The sequence below is a fragment of the Malus sylvestris genome, chromosome 5 (genome assembly GCF_916048215.2).
Source record: "Malus sylvestris chromosome 5, drMalSylv7.2, whole genome shotgun sequence".
Taxonomy (NCBI): Eukaryota; Viridiplantae; Streptophyta; class Magnoliopsida; order Rosales; family Rosaceae; genus Malus; species Malus sylvestris.
Window position 1 is genome coordinate 37,978,835 of NC_062264.1, and position 25,047 is coordinate 38,003,881.

The 25,047-nt window shown below is 38.6% G+C and overlaps 1 protein-coding gene and 1 long non-coding RNA gene across 14 annotated transcripts; both read left to right on the forward strand.

Moving 5' to 3' along the window:
* The first annotated feature begins 1,364 nt into the window (after positions 1 to 1,364).
* Positions 1,365 to 20,846, forward strand: LOC126620812 (protein ROOT HAIR DEFECTIVE 3 homolog 2-like). 13 transcript variants are annotated; one of them, XM_050289111.1, is made up of 15 exons: positions 1,908 to 2,057; positions 2,170 to 2,299; positions 2,445 to 2,526; positions 3,125 to 3,220; positions 3,348 to 3,385; positions 3,829 to 4,006; positions 4,867 to 4,911; positions 11,795 to 11,873; positions 12,397 to 12,562; positions 14,557 to 14,681; positions 14,797 to 15,027; positions 15,139 to 15,233; positions 20,236 to 20,286; positions 20,457 to 20,553; positions 20,756 to 20,846. In XM_050289111.1, exons 6-13 carry the CDS (start codon positions 3,918 to 3,920, stop codon positions 20,282 to 20,284), a joined length of 879 nt encoding a protein of 292 aa, XP_050145068.1. In that variant the 5' UTR covers positions 1,908 to 2,057; positions 2,170 to 2,299; positions 2,445 to 2,526; positions 3,125 to 3,220; positions 3,348 to 3,385; positions 3,829 to 3,917; the 3' UTR covers positions 20,285 to 20,286; positions 20,457 to 20,553; positions 20,756 to 20,846. The 13 variants fall into 13 exon arrangements, with proteins under 13 accessions (XP_050145069.1, XP_050145067.1, XP_050145071.1 ...); XM_050289112.1 differs by lacking the exons at positions 2,170 to 2,299; positions 2,445 to 2,526; positions 12,397 to 12,562 and adding exons at positions 1,365 to 1,886; positions 14,328 to 14,493 and having other exon boundaries at positions 2,005 to 2,057; XM_050289110.1 differs by lacking the exons at positions 2,170 to 2,299; positions 2,445 to 2,526; positions 20,756 to 20,846 and adding an exon at positions 1,366 to 1,886 and having other exon boundaries at positions 2,005 to 2,057; positions 20,236 to 20,330.
* On the forward strand, positions 6,502 to 8,710 carry LOC126620853 (uncharacterized). The gene is made up of 2 exons (XR_007622692.1): positions 6,502 to 8,022; positions 8,667 to 8,710. It is a non-coding gene; the product is annotated as an uncharacterized LOC126620853 (long non-coding RNA).
* Positions 20,847 to 25,047: the final 4,201 nt, after the last annotated feature.

The window sequence follows — 25,047 nt, forward strand, 5'->3', positions numbered from 1 at the left end:
CTCTACTGGAAACTGGTGCAAAAGACACCTGGGCTTCGATACGAAAACTACTTAATCGTGAGACCAAAGTTGCAGTATCGGAGTTCTCAACTGCAGTTGCCAATTTTGAGTTGGACAATGAAACGGTTGTCAAAATGAAGCAGCATTTGAAGGATTATGCAAGAAATTGCTGGAGAAAAAAGCAGGAGAAGAGGCTGGGAAAATTATGATCCACATGAAGGATCGGTAGGAACTTTTTAAAAATCTTCTTTTCTTTTTCACCTTGTTATTTTGGTTGCTGATCACTTCTGTTGTCATTTCTCAGGTTTGCCGTAGTCTTCAATTATGACAGCGATTCAATGCCTAGGGTTTGGACTGGGAACGATGACATTAGAAGTAATACCAAGGATGCACGAACTGCGGTAATCATTGGGAACTTTTGTGGAAGTACATGTTATCTATCTTTCTGACTTAAAGTGATGTTTTAGTTTTTTGATCATCTCTTTCTTGCAGTCTCTGAAGCTTTTGTTGACCATGGCTGCCATTCGCTTGGATGAGAAGCCAGATAATATTGAAAATGTCCTAGTTTCTTCTCTGGTGGACAGGACTGTTACTGTTTCATCTTCACAAAATAGGAAACTAGGACCTCCTACAGATCCTCTTGCCTCAAGCTCTTGGGAAGAGGTACCATTTATTTATGGGTTTGGTTTTTATGTAAAATTTTTCTATGATGAAACTCCCTTCTTATTAAGGTTAACTCTAAACTAGGTTTCTTCAAAGGATACCTTAATTACCCCAGTACAGTGCAAGTCATTGTCAAGGCAGTTCAAAGCAGAGACCGAATATAGCGTCACTCAAGCTATTTCGGCACAGGTATACTTAAAGTTTAACTTCAGCAGTGTAATTGTTTTTATATCGTTTAATCAGAGTTGCATCTCGAATAAATGGATTTTGTCTTTTATAAAATGTTCTTTAAAGATATGGTTATGAAAATATGAATATTGGAACATGTTCCTGCAAAAGTAATGAACAACTGGTGGGAGGAACGTGGAAATAGGACGCATGCATTGTCCTCGGATGACATTTTGGGTGGGAGTTCTTATGCAAATTGGATTTAGTTTAGTAGTGAAACCAAACATATGGAAACGTTTCATATTGAAAATCGCACTGATTCTTGACTTGGGAATGGTTTAGTCAGATAGGACCGACTTATAATCAAGTTCAGTGTATTCTTGTTTTTTCTACAAAGAAAAATCCTAGCATCCTATTACTATTTTTGTAACGAGCTCCCTATCTTTATGCTTATAGCTCTGCTCGATCATGATGTTGTTTGCTTTTGTACTTTCAGGAGGCTCACAAGCGGAGTAACAACTGCTTATAGCTCTGCTCGATCATGGAATACTCAAGCCCTCCTTTAAGACAAAGGCGAATGGCAAACGTTGAGGAAGTTGAATCTTCATGATGTATGATCTCTGTTGTTTGTACCGTGTGCAACAGATTAAGGTCACTACTCATTTGTGCGATAGTTTTCTTTCTTTTTGATTTTGTTTCTTGTTTGTAGTTATTGAAAATTTGAAATAAAAATAAACTGGGTTTGCTCAGTGCCTGGTTTTACAAATTATAGGTTAGTTGTGATGTTTCGAGGAATTAGATTGTAAAATCTGCGCATTTTATAACATCTTATATAGAAAGCCGGAGGCAAAGGTAAACAGTGGTAAAGAGTGCGAAACAGTGATTTTGGGTCACAGCACGCGGACAAAACTTTGGTGTCACCGGCTTCGACAAAAATAATTGGACGCAAATGTCCTCGGCCAAAAAAAATTCAAAGAGGCTAAAAAGAACGCATAAAATTATCCAAGGGTAATTTTGTCATAAAGTTATTTTTTAAAGAACGAAGTCGCTGGAAGGTTTCAGTTGCCATCCACTTTTCTGCTTCTTTCTTTCCGTCTCTCTGCCTCAGTTTCTTTATCTGTCAAACCGTAATTTTTCTCTTTCTGATTTCATCTCTCTACTCGCGGCGATCAGTCGAACACCGTCCAGGAATGCGTCTCCGAATTCATTAGCTTCGTCACCAGCGAGTAATTTTCACCTCTCTCTCTATCTCTCTTTCTCTCTCTACTGTTATTTACTTTGCTTTTCAAGCGGAATTTTTTGTGTTCCTTTTGAAATGGGGTTTTTTGGGGTGTCTAGGGCCAGCGATAAGAGCCAGAAGGAGAAAGCGAAAGACCATCAACGGCGACGATTTGTTGTGGGCGATGGCCATGTTAGGGTTTGACGACTATATCGAGCCGCTCAGATTTACTTGGCTAGGTACAGGGAGGTATTATTCTTTAACTTTTGCCTTTTATTCCTCCTTTTTCTTTTACTTTCAATTCACTTTTTCATTTTGGTTGTAGCATTTTCTGGGTTTTTTTTTTTTTTTTTACTTCCCATTTTTAATTTATTCAATGATGTTTTACTTTCAGTTCAATCTAACACTTTCGTCAAATCTCTTTCTGAACGCTGCTACAGATGCTTGATTTCTTCAAGTCGGCAACGATTGCAGAGGTAAGCTCTCTTCTGATGAAATCATCTACTTCACACTTTTTTTCTTTTTACATATGGCTAAATTTTTTTCATGGATTTGTGTATTTGTTTCCTGTGAATTCGAATTCAAATCGGAATTATAGATTAGTAGAAACAAATTTCATGAATTTTTTTATTTGCGTGTTTCTGTTGGTTCTGTTTTTTAGCTACAAGCAAATAATCTGCATATAATTAGTATTTAGGATCTAATGTTTTTTGGCTTTTCAAGAGCAGCGGCAGGAGGTACCTTTTCTTTTTTCTATTTTTTTAATTTCTAATTTCTAATTTTTATGCAAGATATGAAAATATTGTATGAATCTCATGTACGATTATCACCAAATGTATATATCTTTCGTGGAATTCTTGAGAAAATCCAAGCTGAATTCCATTCTGATTGAAAGAAATTTAATACCAGAAAGCTTGGCTCCTGTTTTGATTTGAAGAAATTTTTTTCTTGGATTAAACTACTAGATTAATTGTATTTTGTGGGTTCAATTAGGGATGTTTTAGGGTCTTTTTTTAAGAATATATTGAATCGGTTTATTTGTTATTTACGTTATTCCATTGCGAACTTTTGAAGGTGATCTCAGTGCACCTGTTGTGATCACAGTTTGTGATTTTGCACTCCCTGATGGCAGGTCACTACTCGAAGCTAGAGAGACTTCTTCAGCCCTTGGTTAGTTAAAGCCTACATTAGAGTCAATATCATGGATTCTCTATTCCTTATTTAGTAATAACTTGATTTATGCAACCCTCAAGTTTATTTAGCCATGTAAATTGAACTTTTTCCTGCTTTAATGTAGGGGCAGTTGGATCAGCTGACGGGTCAGCATTAGCAAAGGTTGGTTCAATTGTAATTACTTATCTCTATCTAACCATGTGTGTTTATTTTTTATGTATAACTGAAATATATAGTTGTGTGAACAACCCATGAAGAAGAATATTAGCTGGGTGAGCAACTTTTGTTTTTTATATTGTGTTTTAAAAATGTTTTGGAGCAACATTGTCGAACTGTAGCGCAGAGTATTTTTTATGAAAGAAAAGATCAAAGAATCCCCAGTTTTTAATAGCTCTGTATCCATAGTTGCCAATTTTTCTGTTATTATTACAACAATTCTGAAAGGGACTCAATTTTCGGAGTCTTCAGTTATTGTTAACTTTTTTTTAATCGAAAGTTTTTTTTTCACCTTTTGGTTTAGGCTTCTCTAAATATCGAAGCTATATTTAATGATTTCATGTTTTTTTTTTTAATTGTGTTACATCTTAATTTGATGGTGTTTACAGAAGGATACATGTAGATGTAGCAACTGTTTTGTAAGAGCCAAAGAAACTGTACATGGGCTTGGGTTAGCAGTTGCTATTTCATCCCACAGATGGAGACGCTATTGATATTGAGTAATTTTCGAAGAAAGTCACCTCTTCAGAGAAGTAATCTGGCAGCATTCGTTAAGCACTTTCCAAGGTACGGACTTCACCAATCCCAGGTTTTAGTTTGTTTCTAATTTATTGAATTTTTAGGGGCATATTCCGTAATTAAAGGGGAAGGAGGGGTCCAATTTGGTTTCGAAATCTTCAATCTGGTCAAATGAAAGAATCAAAATTCAAAGATAATATGCCACCAATCATAGGACTTTGACGTCCAACTCTGCTGCTGCACTGAAAAATCATAGTTTTCTTCATACGTTGGAAACATATTCTTTTGTTTTTGGTTTTTTTTACTAATATTAGTAGCTTTTTAGGGTTTAACTATTTGATTTTACACATTCATTACAGACACAGTAAATAGTTACATTTTAAATTCGTATAAGCATGGAATTTTTGCTTTTGTTTTTATTGTTGTTGCCTTGATTGTGGTTATCTGACGGATTAATACTCCATGATATATTGAGCAATATTGTGCGGCTCAAAGAATTTCGTATGTGTTTACGCGTATTTTTGTACTCTGGATAATTCTATTCAAATTCCATTGCTCCTAAGCTAAGGTCAGAATTTGTAGCATATAAGGGAAGGTTAGCAGATTCTTGCCAATTATCCAAAGCTGGATATTAAGGTCTTTAAGATTAATATCTTTTTGTATGTGTAGCATCTGCTTGGAAAAGGTTTCAACTTTATTTTTTATTTGTTAGATGATCAATTGATGTATTTTATGACAGTTGATCCGCAAGATATAAAGATGATTTCTTTGTTTATGTATACTGTTTAATTATATCAATGGAAATTGGTGCTGCCATTGTGGCAGTAGATGAATTCCTGGCTTTTGAGATAAAGTACTAAGAAATTTTGATTCTTTTTTCTTTACATGCTTTTCTTTTAATTTTGCAGGAATTCTCACGTTGCTTTGATTAAGTTATACATGGCCATGATAAGGTATTGCTCATCCCCACAAACATTTTGTACATGTGTGGCATTAATATATTTTGTTTTCTGATTGAATTTGTTTTCATTCAATGGGGTTGGCGAACTAAACAACAAGTAGCTTTTTAATCGTGTTGAAATTGAAGTCCTAATTTTGGTAGTTTGTTCATAATTAGTGTATGATAGGGTCTCAAGAGACATTCTTTGGAGGATTTTAGAGAAGAAAGGAGTACGAGTACCATATATCCAAGCTATAAAGGATATGTATGAAAGAGCAAAGACTGCCGTAAGAACTCATGAAGGACAAACCGAAAGCTTTCCCATAACTGTAGGATTACATCAAGGCTCATCCTTAAGTCCTTACCTTTTTGCGTTGGTAATGGATGAGTTAACAGGACATATTCAAGATGATATTCCTTGGTGTATGCTTTTCGCAGACGATATAGTGTTGATAGATGAAACTCAGGAGGGGGTAAATGCAAAGCTTAACCTTTGGAGAGAAGTGTTGGAATCTAAAGGTCTTCGCCTAAGCCGATCAAAGACAGAATATATGGAGTGCAAGTTCAGTGCAAATGGAGGCCAAAACGAGTTAGGGGTGAGGATCAGAGATCAAGAAATACCAAAGAGCGACCGTTTTCGTTACCTAGGATCTATCTTGCAAAAGAACGGAGAATTTGATGGAGATCTCAACCATAGAATACAAGCTGGATGGATGAAGTGGAAGAGTGCATCTGGCGTGTTGTGTGACCGCCGTATGCCACTGAAGCTCAAGGGAAAATTTTATAGGACGGCAATAAGGCCGGCGATGCTGTATGGCACAGAATGTTGGGCGGTGAAGCATCAACACGTACACAAAATGGGTGTAGCGGAGATGAGGATGCTTCGTTGGATGTGTGGGCACACGAGAAAGGATAAGATTAGGAATGAGGATATCCGGGGTAAAGTATGAGTAGCCGAAATTGAAGGAAAGATGAGAGAAAATCGGTTACGGTGGTTTGGACATGTGCAAAGGCCTACTGACGCTCCGATTAGAAGATGTGACTATGGGACAGAGGTTCAGGGCCGAAGGGGTAGAGGAAGACCTAGGAAAACTTTGGAAGAGACTCTAAGAAAAGACTTAGAGTACTTGGATCTAACGAAGGACATGACACAGGACCGAGCACAATGGCGTTCTAAGATTCATATAGCCGATCCCACTCAGTGACTTGGATTTTCCAAGTCTCCAACCGAGAAGTTTTCCTCACTCGGAAAATTAAGGGAACACTATCCCAACCTACATGCTCCACTCAGAAAGCTTCAACATACAAGCTTCAACAAAAGAAAATTCAAAGAACTTAGCGAAGAAGGCTTTGGTGTATTTAACACAATACGTTGAAATGAAGGAAATCTTATTTATTGATATCCCCGATAAGCTACAAATATGTACATATACATGAGTCAAAATAAACAAACAAGATGGAGCCTTCACAAAGGTTGCTTAGTAGAAGTCTCATCAGTCGGTAGAGCCCCAGAAAGAGAAGGCATCAGAGGGGGATCATTCGGAGCCTCAGTACTGGACAGAACCCTAGAAGGAGGAGGCGTCAGAGGTTGATCATTTGGAGCTTCATTACGCGGTACAGCCCCAGAAGACGAAGGCAATAAATGCCTCTGGAACAAACTCACAAATCTCTGATGATCAAGTAAAACCTGACCATCAGTTTCCTTCATCTGGTCAAGCTTCCTCTTCATGTTTGTAGCATAGTCATGTGCGAGCCGGTGCAACTGTTTATTCTCATGCTTGAGCCCTCTAATCTCCTGTTTGAGACTCATCACTTCGGCCGCCAATGATTCAACTTGGCGGGTTCGAGCAAATAGGCGTTGGGCCATATTAGACACAGAACCTGCACACTGAACACTGAGAGCCAGCGAATCCTTAACAGCTAACTCATCAGACCGTTTGGAAAGTAGTCTGTTATCTTTGGGAGTGAGAAGGTTCCTGGCCACCACCGCAGCGGTCATATCATTCTTCATCACGGAATCCCCAACGGTAAGAGGACCAGTAGGGGAAACGAAGGATGGGCGCCATATGTTGTCTGGAGAAGGCGGGGCTGCCTCTTCAACAAGGTTCAAGTCAAAACGACGGTCGGAGGGGCCAGACATTTTCAAAGGTGTTGAAGAGAGAAGAGGTCGGACAAATCAAGATCTTAGAAGTGCAAGAATGGAGCTTCTACTGGTGGAGATTCAAGTGTGCTTTGGAACTTAATGCCAGCCCCTATAAAAAGCTGCACTCGACGGAGCTTCAGACATCGAAGAGGCGCCTGCTCAGAAATCGAAGAGGCGTTTGCTTTCTCAAAAGTTGGGCTGCTTAGAGACCACGAGGGTTGATCTCATAAATCGAAGAGGTGTTTGCTTTCTCAAAAGTTGGGCTGCTCAAAGACCACGAAAGCCGATCTCAGAAATCGAAGAGGCGCTCGCTTTCTCAAAAGCTGGGCTCCTCAGAGACCACGAGGGCCGATCTCAGAAATCGAAGAGGCACCTACTTTTCCAGCCTTGTCAGCACCTGTCACACGCACACTCAGCTTTGCGGAAATTATGGGTATTCTGTTGAAGATTTCTGGGGAAGTAGAAAACACATGAATCTTACTGTCCAATCACCCAATTCCCACACGCAACAATAGCTCATGGGTACTACAGATAACTTTGCCAAAGTTCTCTGCCAAAGTTGAGCACGTGAAGCTTGCAGCTCCCACTACATCGCTCTGACCAAGAAGGGTAAATAATAGCAAAGAAACAGCACTAACAAAGTTTAGACCCATAAATTTTGAAGGTCTAGCTACCATATTATTACCCACAAGGGTAAAGGAACAGTATCACTGCTGGATAATTGGAAAGTCCCTGTGTGTCAACCTCTGTGCCTCGTGGCAAGGTAGACTAGCAAACATGCCCAACCTTTACTCACATTCGAGAAAACACTCCCAATAAGATTGCTTGCTCCAAAATCGAAGAGGCACCGTCCTCCGAATCTCGAGAGCCAGACTCCCAACATGACTACTTTCTAAAAAATCGAAGAGAGGGTAAAGGAACAGTACCATTGCTGGATAATTGGAAAGTCCCTGTGTGTCAACCTCTGTGCTTCGTGGCAAGGTAGACTAGCAAACATGCCCAACCTTTACTCACATTCGAGAAAACACTCCCACCAAGATTGCTTGCTCCAAAATCGAAGAGGCACCGCCCTTCGAATCTCGAGAGCCAGACTCCCAACATGATTACTTTCTCAAAAATCGAAAAGACACTGCTCCCCGAATCTCGAGAGCCAGACCCCCAGCATGATTGCTTTCTCAAAAATCGAAGAGGCATCGTTCTCCGAATCAATCGAAGAGGCGCTCGCTTTCTCAAAAGTTGGGCTGCTCAGAGATCACGAGGGCCGATCTCAAAAATCGAAGAGGCACCTACTTTTCTAGCCTTGTCAGCACCTGTCACACGCACACTCAGCTTTGCGGAAATTATGGGCATTTTGTCGAAGACTTCTGGTGAAGTAGAAAGCACATGAATCTTACTGTTCAATCACCCACTTCCCACACGCAACAATAGCTCATGGGTACCACATATAACTTTGCCAAAGTCTCTGCCAAAGTTGAGCACGTGAAGCTTGCAGCTCCCACTACATCGCTCTGACCAAGAAAGGTAAAAGAATAGCAAAGAAACAGCACTAACAAGGGTAAAGGAACAGTACCACTGCTGGATAATTCGAAAGTCCCTGTGTGTCAACCTCCGTGCTTCGTGGCAAGGTAGACTAGCAAACATGCCCAACCTTTACTCACATCCGAGAAAACACTCCCAACAAGATTGCTTACTCCAAAATCGAAGAGGCACCGCTCTCCGAATCTCGAGAGCCAGACTCCCAACATGATTACTTTCTCAAAAATCGAAGAGACACTGCTCCCCGAATCTCGAGAGCCAGACCCCCAACATGATTGCTTTCTCAAAAATCGAAGAAGCATCGTTCTTCGAATCTCAAGAGCCAGATACCACATACCACTTTTTCAAAGTGCTCTGACAGAGTTAAAACATGTGAAGCTGGCAGCTCCCACTACCGTGCTATGACCAAGCAGGGTAAAGGAATAGCATTACTACTTGTTGTTAGGGAGACTCCTATATATGTCGACCTCCATCCCCAACGGACAGGCAGACCTGCAAAAATGCTCAACCCTTCCTCATATCTGAGAGGGCACTCCCAACGAAACCTTTCGAAATATTCAGCTTTCTTTCCCCCCGATAATACCTCTGCAAACAAGCTATACTAGAGCAAGAATATCTCATATCATCAGGGTTAAAAGCAAGAGTATCCCATATCATGCTTTTTCCCTGTCTTTTTCTTTGGCCTTGTTTTTACCTGCAAAACAAGGAGAAAGAGAGCAATCAGTCAGCACTTGAAATCAAGCTCCCAGCCAGGAACTGACTGCCTGGAACCCTTTACTTGATTACTTACCTGGCATTGCTCTCGAGTACTCATCTTCAACATCTTATGTTTCCAGGGAAGATACCGCATCTGCTTGAGGAACATATAGGGCAAGTGCGAAGGATACAAGGAAGCATGTGGAGACAAGCGTAACAGCACACGTGCCGATACATCCATTACTTTGTCAAAAGCAAAAGTATCCCATATCAGCAGGGTCGAACGTACTCTAGATTTGATGGACTTGTTTTGACCCTCAAATTCTTCAGTCGGCCTTATACTCTGGAGGAAACCAGAAAACCCTCCAGCTCAGTTCAAGAATAAGCCTGTGGAAAGTTACTTCTTCAAAAGCAAAAGTATCCCATATCATCTCTTCTCATTTTTCTTCTCTTTATCCTTCATGCTGCTGCAAGATGGGGAGAAGGTGAACAATCAGCCGGAGCTCTGATTGCTTACCTCGTCTGTCACCTCTTTCAGCAGATCCCCTAGCTCGGCGACTTGGGGGACTCCTACTACATGGTTTGTATCGCACTGGACCAAGCCTGAAACTACAAGTAAGCTTCAAGTGAAATTGATACATTACCTTGTGCATCTCCACCAGTTAAAGATACCACCCCTGGATGGAGGAAGAGTACTTCCAGAGAAGCTGCCACATCTACCTATGAGACAGATAAGGCAAGTCAAGATGATACCACACTCCGATACTTAGAAGTTTCGTGATTACGAGATCATTCTCCCACAATATTTCCTAATGTCATTTGTACTCTAATGTCATTTGTACTAAATCATTCACTGGTACTCACTAAAGGAGAGCTTGAACCTATGTACTTGTGTAAACCCTTCACAATTAATGAGAACTCTTCTATTCCGTGGACGTAGCCAATCTGGGTGAACCACGTACATCTTGTGTTTGCTTTCCTATCTCTATCCATTTATATATTTATCCACACTAATGACCGGAGCAATCTAGCGAAGATCACAAAAGCGACCGTTTTCGCTACCTAGGATCTATCTTGCAAGAGAACGGAGAATTAGATGGAGATCTCAACCATAGAATACGAGCTGGATGGATGAAGTGTAAGAGTGCATTCGGCGTGTTGTGTGACCGTCGTAGGCCACTGAAGCTCAAGGGAAAATTTTATAGGACGGCAATAAGGCTAACGATGTTGTATGGCACAGAATGTTGGGCGGTGAAACATCAACACGTACACAAAATGGGTGTAGCGGAGATGAGGATGCTTCGTGGGATGTGTGGGCACACGAGAAAGGATAAGATTGAGAATGAGGATATCCGAGGTAAAGTAGGAGTAGCCGAAATTGAAGGAAAGATGAGAGAAAATCGGTTCCGGTGATTTGGACATGTGCAAAGAAGGCCGATTGACGCTCCGGTTCGAAGATGTGACTACGGGACAGAGGTTCAGGGCCGAAAGGGTAGAGGAAGACCTAGGAAAACTTTGGAAGAGACTCTAAGAAAAGGCTTAGAGTACTTGGATCTAACGGAGGCCATGACACAAAACCGAGCGCAATGGCGTTCTAGGATTCATATAGCCGACCCCACTTAGTGGGAAAATGCTTTGTTGTTGTTGTTGTTGTTGTTGTTGTTCATAATTAGTGTGTTATGTTGTTTTCCTATGTGTTTTATGTGTTTCTTAATTTATGGGAGTCTTCACAAGAAATGTTTTGTACAAAGATATTTTGCTTCGATCAAATATATGATATGGTTACATTCATTCTTTTAGTGTTTAATTCACTTTTCAAATCCACGTAAATAAATACATTTAAATTGTATAAATCGTGGGTAGAATGACGTAATTATAAAAGGGCCTTCCGCACGCGCTTGAGCACGTGCAGGGAGGCTAGTATGAAAATTAATGAAAAGGATTTCAAAACTTTGTATTTTAATAAAAAAATATCTAATAACTTTATTTAATGATAAGGATAAAAAAAAACATAAAATATAAACATGTGTGCCCAACGTGTCCCCCCAACCCCCTTCCCTCACCCCTTGAAATATAACTAAATAAGAAAAAGTACATGAAAATACACACACATATATATATATATATTATATTATGTATGAATTAGCTAACTGTAACAACGATGACACTAATTATGTTTTTAATCTTTGGTAGCACTGCAAGAAGCTGTTGAAACTGGTCCCGTACAAGGCTTTGGTAAAAGGCTCAGTTCCATTCTAGCCACCTATCTTTCCGAGAAGTTTGACTCTGGTTTAATTATGTTTTTAATCAATCGTATAACTTGAACGCATTTTTCCATGTAACACTGTCCACCTTGTTTTTTGGGTTTTAATTTTGCCACTAAAACTAAATTTTTATATGTATTCTTACCTGTTGTGTGTTTTCTATTCGTTGGAAGGTTTATTGTTAGTGTTCTTTGGGCTTGTACTGTTTCTAGTTCTGACTTTATTTTGTATGTCTTGATCTCGCTTATGCATCATAGGTATGACAGGGAGGCCATCTACTTTGATGAACGTGTAAGGAACTCAAAACGACAACTGTTGGAGTCAAAAGCATTGGATGTATGTCTACTCTCTCTTTCTCTCTAATTTAACAGAGGGTATAGTTAAGTTTTCAGTTTCTTAGACAATTTTTGCAACATAAGGAAGTTGTTATTAGTAGTGGTTTTAGTTAGGTTGTCAGTTTCATATACCACGTTACTGTTGGCCTCAATCTCAGAATGAACACCATTATAATGAAGTGGTTTGGCAACATAAACTTTATCCTTCAAGTATCGCTATCAAAGAATTATGCTTAAATCAACAGCTAAACATCACTACCGGAGCATGACTCCATCTAATTACATTACCAGAAGCTTAAAGTCACTAATCTCACTCTAAGAAACTGAGAGGACAAATAGAGCTTGCTTGTTATGTAACACACGAAAAGTAACATTGCCTTATACTTCAGATTGTCTTCAAAGTTCAAAATAAAACTGGTTAAAGGGTCTGTTGGACTTGATGTGGTCAACTTTGTAAATTCGTAGCTGTCACTAATGCAAATTATTATTTTTGTTTAAATCTTGCTTTCATCTGAATTTTCCAGTTTGTTTACCCTGCGTACTCGGCCATGCTCGGACACCTACGTTATAAAGCCCTTGAAGATTTTCAAGTGAGGCTGGAGCAATTGTTGAACAAAGGAGAAGGATTTGCTTCATCTGTTCGTACCTGTGCTCAGTCTTCTATGCTTGAGTTCGAGAAAGGATGTGCAGGTAATAGAATTTGTTTGGCCAATTAACATGTTTGTCAACCAAAATATTTCTTTCATTGCTTTTAACATGTTTCTCCTTTCAGATGTTGCCATACAACAAGCTAATTGGGATGCTTCAAAAGTCCGGGAAAAGCTTCGACGTGATATAGATGCACATGCATAAGGTATTGCTCATCCCCACAAACATTTTGTACATGTGTGGCATTAATATATTTTGTTTTCTGATTGAATTTGTTTTCATTCAATGGGGTTGGCGAACTAAACAGCAAGTAGCTTTTTAATCGTGTTGAAATTGAAGTCCTAATTTTGGTAGTTTGTTCATAATTAGTGTGTTATGTTGTTTTCCTGTGTGTTTGAAGTGTTTCTTAACTTATGGGAGTCTTCACAAGAAATGTTTTGTACAAAGATATTTTGCTTCGATTAAATATATGATATGGTTACATTCATTCTTTTAGTGTTTAATTCACTTTTCAAATCCACGTAAATAAATACATTTAAATTGTATAAATCGTGGGTAGAATGCCGTAATTATAAAGGGCCTTCCGCACGCGCGTGAAGGGAGGCTAGTATGGAAATTAATGAAAAGGATTTCAAAACTTTGTATTTTAATAAAAAAATATCTAATAACTTTATTTAATGATAAGGATAAAAAAAACATAAAATATAAACATGTGTGCCCAACGTGTCCCCCCACCCCCCTTCCCTCACCCCTTGAAATATAACTAAATAAGAAAAAGTACATGAAAATACACATATATATATATATATATATTATATTATGTATGAATTAGCTAACTGTAACAACGATGACACTAATTATGTTTTTAATCTTTGGTAGCACTGCAAGAAGCTGTTGAAACTGGTCCCGTACAAGGCTTTGGTAAAAGGCTCAGTTCCATTCTAGCCACCTATCTTTCCGAGAAGTTTGACTCTGGTTTAATTATGTTTTTAAACAATCGTATAACTTGAACGCATTTTTCCCATGTAACACTGTCCACCTTGTTTTTTGGGTTTTAATTTTGCCACTAAAACTAAATTTTTATATGTATTCTTACCTGTTGTGTGTTTTCTATTCGTTGGAAGGTTTATTGTTAGTGTTCTATGGGCTTGTACTATTTCTAGTTCTGACTTTATTTTGTTTGTCTTGATCTCGCTTATGCATCATAGGTATGACATGGAGGCCATCTACTTTGATGAACGTGTAAGGAACTCAAAACGACAACTGTTGGAGTCAAAAGCATTGGATGTATGTCTACTCTCTCTCTCTCTAATTTAACAGAGGGTATAGTTAAGTTTTCAGTTTCTTAGACAATTTTTGCAACATAAGGAAGTTGTGATTAGTAGTGGTTTTAGTTAGGTTGTCAGTTTCATATACCACGTTACTGTTGGCCTCAATCTCAGAATGAACACCATTATAATGAAGTGGTTTGGCAACATAAACTTTATCCTTCAAGTATCGCTATCAAAGAATTATGCTTAAATCAACAGCTAAACATCACTACCGGAGCATGACTCCATCTAATTACATTACCAGAAGCTTAAAATCACTAATCTCACTCTAAGAAACTGAGAGGACAAATAGAGCTTGCTTGTTATGTAATACACGAAAAGTAACATTGCCTTATACTTCAGATTGTCTTCAAAGTTCAAAATAAAACTGGTTAAAGGGTCTGTTGGACTTGATGTGGTCAACTTTGTAAATTCGTTGCTGCCACTAATGCGAATTATTATTTTGTTTAAATCTTGCTTACCTCTGAATTTTCCAGTTTGTTTACCCTGTGTACTCGGCCATGCTCGGACACCTACTTTATAAAGCCCTTGAAGATTTTCAAGTGAGGCTGGAGCAATTGTTGAACAAAGATGAGGGATTTGCTTCATCTGTTCGTACCTGTGCTCAGTCTTCTATGCTTGAGTTCGAGAAAGGATGTGCAGGTAATACAATTTGTTTGGCTAATTAACATGTTTGTCAACCATTTAACATGTTTCTCCTTTCAGATGTTGCCATACAACAAGCTAATTGGGATGCTTCAAAAGTCCGGGAAAAGCTTCGACGTGATATAGATGCACATGCATCATCGGTTCGTAGTGCAAAACTGGCAGAATTGAATTCCAACTATGAGGTAGTGCTCTGATAAAGTATCAAAGTCGTGGTTATTCTAAGACTATTCTTATGACGTTAGGCTCATAATCTGTTGTTATTCAAATTTCTTAAGGCAAATACCCTTTATTTTTCAGAAAAAACTTTCTTCGTCTTTAAGTGGTCCTGTAGAAGCTTTACTCGAAACTGGTGCAAAAGACACCTGGGCTTCGATACGAAAACTACTTAATCATGAGACTGAAGTTGCAGTATCAGAGTTCTCAACTGCAGTTGCCAATTTTGAGTTGGACAACGAAATGGTTGCCAAAATGAAGCAACATTTGAAGGATTATGCGAGAAATGTGGTGGAGACAAAAGCAAGAGAAGAGGCTGGGAAAATTATGATCCACATGAAGGATCGGTAGGAACTTGTTAAAAATCTTCTGTTCTTTTTTACGTCGTTATTTTGGTTGCTTATCACTTCTGTTGCCATTTCTCAGGTTTGCCAGTCTTCCATTATGACAGCGATTCAATGCCTAGGGTTTGGACTCGGAACGAAGACATTAGAAGTATTACCAAGGATGCATGAACTGCGGTAATCACTGGGAACTTTTGTGGAAGTACATGTTATCTATCTTTGTGACTTAAATAGATGTTTTAGTTGTTTGATCATCTCTTTCTTGCAGTCTCTGAAGCTTTTGTCGACCATGGCTGCCATTCGCTTGGATGAGAAGCCTGATAATATTGAAAATGTCCTCGTTTCTTCTCTGGTACTCAGGAAATTAAGGGAACACTACCTCAACCTACATGCTCCACTCACAAAGCTTAAACAAAAGAAAATTCAAAGAACTTAGCGAAGAAGGCTTTGGTGTAAATTAACACAATACGTTGAAATGAAGGAAAACTTATTTATTGATATCCCCGATAAGCTACAAATATGTACATATACATAAGTTAAAATAAACAAACAAGAGGGAGCCTTCACAAAGGTTGCTTAGGAGAAGTCTCAGCAGTCGGTAAAGCCCCAGAAAGAGAAGGCACCGGAGGGGGATCATTCGGAGCCTCAGTACTGGACAGAACCCTAGAAGGAGGAGGCATCAGAGGTTGATCATTTGGAGCTTCATTACGCGGTACAGCCCCAGAAGATGAAGGCAATAAATGCCTTTGGAACAAACCCACAAATCTCTGATGATCAAGTAAAACCTAACCATCAGATTCCTTTATCTGGTCAAGCTTCCTCTTCATGTTTGTAGCATAGTCATGTGCGAGCCAGTGCAACTGTTTATTCTCATGCTTGAGCCCTCTAATCTCCTATTTGAGACTCATCACTTCAGCCGCCAATGATTCAACTTGGTGGGTTCGAGCAAATAGGCGTTGGGTCATATTAGACACAGAACCTGCACACTGAACACTGAGAGCCAGAGAATCCTTAACAGCTAACTCATCAGGACCGTTTGGAAAGTAGTCTGTTATCTTTGGGAGTGAGAAGGTTCCTTGCCACCACCGCGGCGGTCATATCATTCTTCATCACGGAATCCCCAACGGTAAGAGGACCAGTAGGGGAGACGAAGGATGGGCGCCATATGTTGTCTGGAGAAGGCGGGGTTGCCTCTTCAACAAGGTTCAAGTCAAAACGACGGTCGGAGGGGCCAGACATTTTCAAAGGTGTTGAAGAGAGAAGAGGTCGGACAAATCAAGATCTTAGAAGTGCAAGAATGGAGCTTCTACTGGTGGAGATTAAAGTGTGCTTTGGAACTTAATGCCAGCCCCTATAAAAATCTGCACTCGACAGAGCTTCAGAAATCGAAGAGGCGCCTGCTCAGAAATCGAAGAGGCGCTTGCTTTCTCAAAAGCTGGGCTGCTCAGAGACCACGAGGGTTGATCTCAGAAATCGAAGAGGCGTTTGCTTTCTCAAAAGTTGGGCTGCTCAAAGACCACGAAGGCCGATCTCAGAAATCGAAGAGGCGCTTGCTTTCTCAAAAGCTGGGCTGCTCAGAGACCACGAGGACCCATCTCAAAAATCGAAGAGGCACCTACTTTTCCAGCCTTGTCAGCACCTGTCACACGCACACTCAGTTTTGCGGAAATTATGGGCATTCTGTCGAAGACTTCTGGTGAAGTAGAAAGCACATGAGTCTTACTGTTCAATCACCCACTTCCCACACGCAACAGTAGCTCATGGGTACCACAGATAACTTTGCCAAAGTTGAGCACGTGAAGCTTGCAGCTCCCACTACATCGCTCTGACCAAGAAGGGTAAAAGAATAGCAAAGAAACAACACTAACAAAGTTTAGACACATAAATTTTGAAGGTCTAGCTACCATATTATTACCCACAACGGTAAAGGAACAGTACCACTGCTGGATAATTGGAAAGTCCCTGTGTGTCAACCTCTGTGCTTCGTGGCAAGGTAGATTAGCAAACATGCCCAACCTTTACTCACATTCGAGAAAACACTCCCAACAAGATTGCTTTCTCCAAAATCGAAGAGGCACCATCTTCCGAATCTTGAGAGCCAGACTCCCAACATGACTACTTTCTCAAAAATCGAAAAGAGGGTAAAGGAACAGTACCATTGCTGGATAATTGGAAAGTCTCTGTGTGTCAACCTCTGTGCTTCGTGGCAAGGTAGACTAGCAAACATGCCCAACCTTTACTCACATTCGAGAAAACACTCCCAACAAGTTTGCTTGCTCCAAAATCGAAGAGGCACCGCCCTCCGAATCTCGAGAGCCAGACTCCCAACATGATTACTTTCTCAAAAATCGAAGAGACACCGCCCTCCGAATCTCGAGAGCCAGACCCCCAGCATGATTGCTTTATTAAAAATCGAAGAGGCATCGTTCTCCGAATCTCGAGAGCCAGATCCCCGATAGGATTGCTTGTTCGAAAAAGGCAACACTTTCCCAACTTCAAGAGCCGGATCTCCTTGGATAAAGCTGTCTGTAATCTTCACACGCAACATCCGCTTTCCAGATACCACAGACCATTTTTTCAAAGTGCTCTGACAGAGTTAAAACATGTGAAGCTGGCAGCTCCCACTACCGTGCTATGACCAAGTAGGGTAAAGGAATAGCATTACTACTTGTTGCTAAGGAGACATATATGTCGACCTCCATCCCTAATGGACAGGCAGACCTGCAAAAATGCTCAACCCTTCCTCATATCTGAGAGGGCACTCCCAACGAAGCCTTTCGAAATATTCAGCTTTCTTTCCCCCCGATAATACCTCTGCAAACAAGCTATACTAGAGCAAGAATATCGCATATCATGAGGGTTAAAAGCAAGAGTATCCCATATCATGCTTGTTCCCTGTCTTTTCCTTTGGCCTTGTTCTTATCTGCAAGACAAGGAGAAAGAGAGCAATCAGTCAACACTTGGAATCAAGCTTCCAGCCAGGAACTGACTGCCTGGAACCCCTTACCTGATTACTTACCTGCCATTGCTCTCGAGTACTCATCTTCAACATCTTATGCTTCCAGGGAAGATACTGCATCTGCCTGAGGAACAGATAGGGCAAGGGAGAAGGATACAAGGAAGCATGTGGAGACAAGCGAAACAGCACACGTGCCGATACATCCATTACTCTGTCAAAGCAAAAGTATCCCATATCAGCAGGGTCGAACGTACTCTAGATTTGATGGACTTGTTTTGACCCTCAAATTCTTCAGTCGGCCTTATACTCTGGAGGAAACCAGAAAACCCTCCAGCTCAGTTCAAGAATAAGCCTGTGGAAAGTTACTTCTTCAAAAGCAAAAGTATCCCATATCATCTCTTCTCATTTTCTTCTCTTTATCCTTCATGTTGCCTGCAAGATAGGGAGAATGTGAACAATCAATCGGAGCTCTGATTGCTTACCTTGTCTGTCACCTCTTTCAGCAGATTCCCTAGCTCGGCGACTTGGGGGACTCCTACTACATGGTTTGTATCGCGCTTGACCAAGCCTGAAACTACAAGTAAGCTTCAAGTGAAATTGATACATTACCTTGTGCATCTCCACCAGTTAAAGATACCACCCCTGGATGGAGGAAGAGTACTTCCAGAGAAGATGCGACATCTACCTATGAGACAGATAAGGCAAGTCAAGATGATACCACACTCCGATACTTAGAAGTTTCGTGATTACGAGACCATTCTCCCACAATATTTCCTAATGTCATTTGTACTAAATCATTCACTTGTACTTACTAAAGGAGAGCTTGAACCTATGTACTTGTGTAAACCCTTCACAATTAATGAGAACTCCTCTATTCCGTGGACGTAGCCAATCTGGGTGAACCACGTACATCTTGTGTTTGCTTTCCTATCTCTATCTATTTATATACTTATCCACACTAATGACCGGAGCAATTTAGCGAAGATTACAAAAAGCGACCGTTTTCGCTACCTAGGATCTATCGTGCAAGAGAACGGAGAATTAGATAGAGATCTCAACCATAGAATACAAGCTGGATGGATGAAGTGTAAGAGTGCATCCGGTGTGTTGTGTGACCGTCGTAGGCCACTGAAGCTCAAGGGAAAATCTTATAGGACGGCAATAAGGCCAGCGATGTTGTATGGCACAGAATGTTGGACGGTGAAGCATCAACACGTACACAAAATTTGTGTGGCGGAGATGAGGATGCTTCGTGGGATGTGTGGGCACACGAGAAAGGATAAGATTGGAAATGAGGATATCCGAGGTAAAGTAGGAGTAGCCGAAATTGAAGGAAAGATGAGAGAAAATCGGTTCCGGTGATTTGGACATGTGCAAAGAAGGCCTACTGACGCTCCGGTTCGAAGATGTGACTACGGGACAGAGGTTGAGGGCCGAAGGGGTAGAGGAAGACCTAGGAAAACTTTGGAAGAGACTCTAAGAAAAGACTTAGAGTACTTGGATCTAACGGAGGACATGACACAAAACCGAGCGCAATGGCGTTCTAGGATTCATATAGCCGACCCCACTTAGTGGGAAAAGGCTTTGTTGTTGTTGTTGTTGTTGTTGTTGAAACTCCTTACTTATTAAGGTTAACTCTGAACTAGGTTTCTTCAAAGGATACCTTAATTACCCCAGTACAGTGCAAGTCATTGTGGAGGCAGTTCAAAGCAGAGACCGAATATAGCATCACTCAAGCTATTTCGGCACAGGTATACTTAAGTTTAACTTCAGTAGTCTAATTTTTTTATATCGTTTATCAGAGTTGCATCCCGAATAAATGGATTTTTTCTTTTATAAAATGTTCTTTAAAGATTTGGATTATGAAAATATGAATATTGGAACTTGTTCCTGCAAAAGTAATGAACAACTGGTAGGAGGAACGTGGAAATAGGTCGCATGATTGTCCTCGGATGACATTTTGGGCGGGAGTTCTTATGTAAATTGGATTTAGCTTAGTAGTGGAACGAAACATATGGAAACACTTCATATTGAAAATCGCGCTGATTCTTGACTTGGGAACGGTTTAGTCAGATAGGACCAACTTATAATCAAGTTCAGTGTATTGTTTTTTCTGCAAAGAAAAATCCTAGCATCCTAATATTATTTTTGTAACGAGCTCCCTATCTTTATGCTTATAGCTCTGCTTGATCATGATGTTGTTTGCTTTTGTACTTTCAGGAGGCTCACAAGCAGAGTAACAACTGGTTACCTCCTCCATGGGCTATAATGGCGATGATCGTTCTTGGTTTTAACGAATTTATGATGTTTTTAAAGTAATTACTTTCGTTCTTTTTTTGTTTCCTTTTGCGAGTTTTAGGTTTTGGACATTTTTAAGTGTCCAGACCCTAATGTCTTGCAGATCTGTTAATCACTATGCCTTTTTTCTTCAAATGAAACAGGAACCCTCTCTACCTCATGGTTCTATTTGTTGCATTTTTACTTTCAAAGGCCTTATGGGTACAGATGGACATTACGGGACAGTTCCAGCATGGCGCTGTAAGTATAAAACTGAGTTTTTTTTTGTCTCCCTTAGTAGAGTGCAAAATTGGGATTGAACGTGGAATACAACAGCTGGTGATCCTAATTTGATAGAGACTTCACTCGGGGGTGGCCTTTTTGGTTACAGTCTCTCATCAAATTGTAATTTTCTTGATTGAAGCAGTTTCTAATTTTAGTTTCCGTTGTTTGTTTTTACCAGCTGTCAGGAATACTGTCTATCTCATCAAGGTTTCTTCCAACCGTCATGAATCTTCTAAGAAAACTCGCAGAAGAAGATCAGGGGAATCAAACACCGGAAGCACAAAGGCGGCCAGTTTCTCTTTCTTCTCAGAGTTACAGAAATGAAACACCTCAGCCAAATCCAGTAACAAGCTCATTCCCGGAGTCCTCGGTGTCATACAATATCTCGTCATCAGATACCGGCATGGAATACTCAAGCCCTCCTTTAAGACAAAGGCGAACGGCAAACGTTGAGGAAGTTGAATCTTCATGATGTATGATTTGAAATAAAAATAGACGGGGTTTTCTCAGTGCCTGGTTTTACAAATTATAGGTTAGTTGTTATGTTTCGAGTAATTAGATTGTAAAATCTGCGCATTCTAACTTTATTGACAACTTTTTCTTCATATTAGTATTGTCAGTAAAACAAATGAAAAAAAATTGTGTGGAGCTCTTGCCATTGGACTTTACAGAGTGGTGCTACAATGCACTTGTTATCATTCTTCTATTTTAAATATAATACTATTTTTTCATTCTTCTGTTTTAATTTTTCATAATTATCTTTTCTACTAATTAAGGGTAAATTAATTAGGATCATCTACTACTGATTCATATACACAATGACAATCATATCAGACCGGTAAAACGAGCCCCTGAAAATATAAATTTAATTAGAGCTATGCATAGTCTTGAAAATCATGTAGGATATTAAACAGGAAAATTAGAAAAAAAAAATGAGATCAAAATATAAAATATAGCACTTAAATCCTACCACAATGATTTTCTCGTGTTCAGCAAAATAGGAATGGTTGTGCATGTATGCTTCTTTCCTTTCTTCATAAGAATATGAATGGTAAACAAAAAGCATTGTGGATGCTAATATTTTATCAATAAAAATGAATTATAGTATCTACTTTGACTAACAACAAAATTGAATATCACAAAAATATATTAAATTGTCTGTATGTTTGCTTTCTTTTTCTTTTCTTCTAGCTTGACAAGCAGTAGCCTGACATTTAGATCGTGGGTGGATTTTCTCAATTAAGATGCAGATGGAGATCAATATGATTTTAACTATGTTTTTGAAATTGAATTTTTTTTTCTTTTCATTCCATGATGGTTGGAGAAGATTGGCTTTTTTTATTCTTCTTCTCGTGTCCTTATGAAGAAAGTAAAGAAACTGGGAAGAAGACTGCAACGGAAGAGAGAAGGAAAAAGAGGAAGGAAGGAGAGGAAAAAAATATGAACAGTTAGATCAATCTCATGGTGTATATTATGAGTAAAAAAGATAATTATGAAAATTTTAAAATAGAAGAATGATAGGATATTATGTTTAAAAAAACTTACCATTTAGCGAGTTTTAACTGAATTCTAGTGCCACTTAGCAAAATTCAGCAGCAACTCCACACAATTTTTTCTCAAAACGAAGAGGGTGTACGTTCCGTTCACACTAGTTTTTATCGACGTCTCACTAAAAAAATTTAGTTTTAACTTTTTTCAAAGAACACCACTTTCGTTACCAAACTACCAGTAAACATCATGTTCAGTTCACCCCAATGAAAAGATTCTTTGTTTTTAAAGCTCAAGACAATTTAAATAAGGGAAATTTTATTTGAACCCATATTTTGTATCTCAACACCTAGCTTACTTTTTATATCCCCATTGTATTTGATTTATCTATCATTATCTATTTACACCCAACATTATTTCCGAAACCGCCTTTACTTATCAAAACTTAACTCAATCAAACTTCTTTTTACATCTAACTCAATCTACTTAAAAAAAAAAAAAAAAAACCCTAACCAGTCCATCATCTCCATGGAGCAAATTCCCTTCTCTCTCTCTCTAAAAAATCCTTCCATCTCCCATGGTATGGTTGTCATTCTACATCCCCATCTACTCCTCCGTAGTCATCCAAACCTTTTCCTCTTCCTTTTCTTCATCATTTGACATCTCTAAATTTCTAAAGCACTAATTAGCTTAATAATCGGTATAAGCTTCTGGTTAGAGTGTTTAATGAGTTTGGTATGTTTCAATTAAATGAGAATCTTCTAGCCTATATATTCCTATATGTGGTAGAAAAATGGGTACGTCCATGATAACTTTTGGTAGATCAATGAATATTTTTAACCATGGATAATTATTACTTACAAAAGTTACCGATAACAATTCACATTACATTGAACTGTGGCTAAAAAGTATATCACCTTTGCATGTTTTATAGGCTAACTCATAGCTAAGCAGTTTTTATTGTGGAGCAAAACTTCAAGAATTGATCTAACCTGGATGTGTAATTGAGTTTATGCATTGTAATGATTAAACTGATAAATATTTTGACCATATATGGATTTAATATCGTAATATCTTTTAGCCTCTATATGCGACCATATATGGATTTAATATCGTAATATCTTTTAGCCTCTATATGCCACAAAAGTTGTGAACAAAAATTCACAATAATAGAATTGTGGTTAAAAAGTATATCGCCCTTGCACGTTTTATAGGTGAACTCATAAGCAAGCAGTTTTATTTCTGACCAAAACTTCAGGAATTGATCTAACTTGAATGTATAATTGAGTTGATGCATTTTAATGATTAAATTCATAAATATCTCGACCACATATGAATTTAATATCGTATTGTCTTTTAGCCTCTATATTGGTATTTGTGACAAAAAAATGGGTACATCCATGAGAAAATTTTGTAGATCAATGAATATGTTCAATCTAGATATTTATTAGATACCATAAATTATAAGTCTATTCGCGAAAGTCTAAGTCTCCACACAAGTGTATTTTTCTTTCTAATTATAGAAAGTTTGGAGTGCCAAATGAGATTTTTGAAGTGCTAATAACAATTTTCTATATTTATATACATTTTATTTTAGTTTGGAAGTCGACTTCCTTTTTTTTCTTTCTTTATCAAGTTGGGAGTATCATTGTGACCCTGTGCAACTAGTTGTTGATTCGTTTTGAATAATCAACATTATTTCTTACAATGTCTTGGGCATATGAATAACAAAAAGAAAACAGTCATGATACAAGCTGAATAGTAGTAATACTAATTAGTAAATAACTGTGCATAATGTTTGCTTATAACCAAGTGGCATGAAGGGACAAATGTGTAGGTTTCATACATGACTTGGAATAGTATTAGTAAATGCATGATGTTTGCTTATAACCAAGTGGCATGAAGGGACAAATGTGTAGATTTCATGCATGACTTGGAATAGTATTAGTAAATGCATGATGTTTGCTTATAACCAAGTGGCATGAAGGGACAAATGTGTATATTTCATGCATGACTTGGAATAGTATTAGTCGTCGGGAGATTTTGCATGAATTTGTTTTTGTTTTTAATATGTATATATTAAGTTCTATTTTAATGGGATTGCTCACCACCCTCAAGTTGTGATAATGCATTTATTTATCGTTGTTATGTGAGTTTAATTAAATTTTGAGATTGTGTTTATCCACTACATATATTTCGATTTTTTTTTAAGTCGAGCTATAGCAGTAGTAAGTTAGATGTTAAATTATTCACTGACAGAATTCGAACCCACACCGTTATGCAAGAGTACAACACTTTTTCACCACTGTGGAAAATGGCTACTTGCCAACAAGTTGATTGGCATGTGTGACTTTACTAATACTATTCCAAGTCATGCATGAAACATACACATTTGTCCCTTCATACCACTTGATTATAAGCAAACATCATGCATAAGTTGTTTACTAATTAGTACTACCCTTATTGAGCTTGTATCATGACCGTTTTCTTTCTGTTATTCATACGCCCAAGACATTGTAAGAAATAATGTTGATTACTCAAAACAAATCAACAACTAGTTGCACATGGTCACAATCAGTGATACTCCCAACTTGATAAAGAAAGAGAAAACAAAAAGGAAGTCAACTTCTAAACTAAAATAAAATGTATATAAATATAGAAAATTATTATTAGCATTCCAAAAATTTCATTTGGCACTCCAAACTTTCTATAATTATAAAGAAAAATACGCTTATGCAAAGTGTAGAATGAGATTTTTGAAGTGGTAATAACAGTTCCCTAAATATATCTTAACAAATATTGTACGTGGCATTGACTTAGACTTTCGCGAATAGACTTATAATTTCTGGTATCTAATAAATATTCAGATTGAAAATATTCATCGATCTACAAAATTTTCTCATGGATATACCCTTTTTTTTTTCCACAGATACCAAAATAGAGGTTAAAAGACACTATGATATTAAATTCATAAGCGGTCGA

Excerpts from the sequence above, each read along its gene's own strand:
- LOC126620812 (XM_050289112.1), top strand. The coding sequence starts at position 3,918 with ATGGAGACGCTATTGATATTGAGTAATTTTCGAAGAAAGTCACCTCTT. Across the intron at positions 4,912-11,794 it reads TTATACATGGCCATGATAAG|GTATGACAGGGAGGCCATCT; the intron begins GTATTGCTCATC and ends TATGCATCATAG. Across the intron at positions 14,494-14,556 it reads GTTCGAGAAAGGATGTGCAG|ATGTTGCCATACAACAAGCT; the intron begins GTAATACAATTT and ends TTCTCCTTTCAG.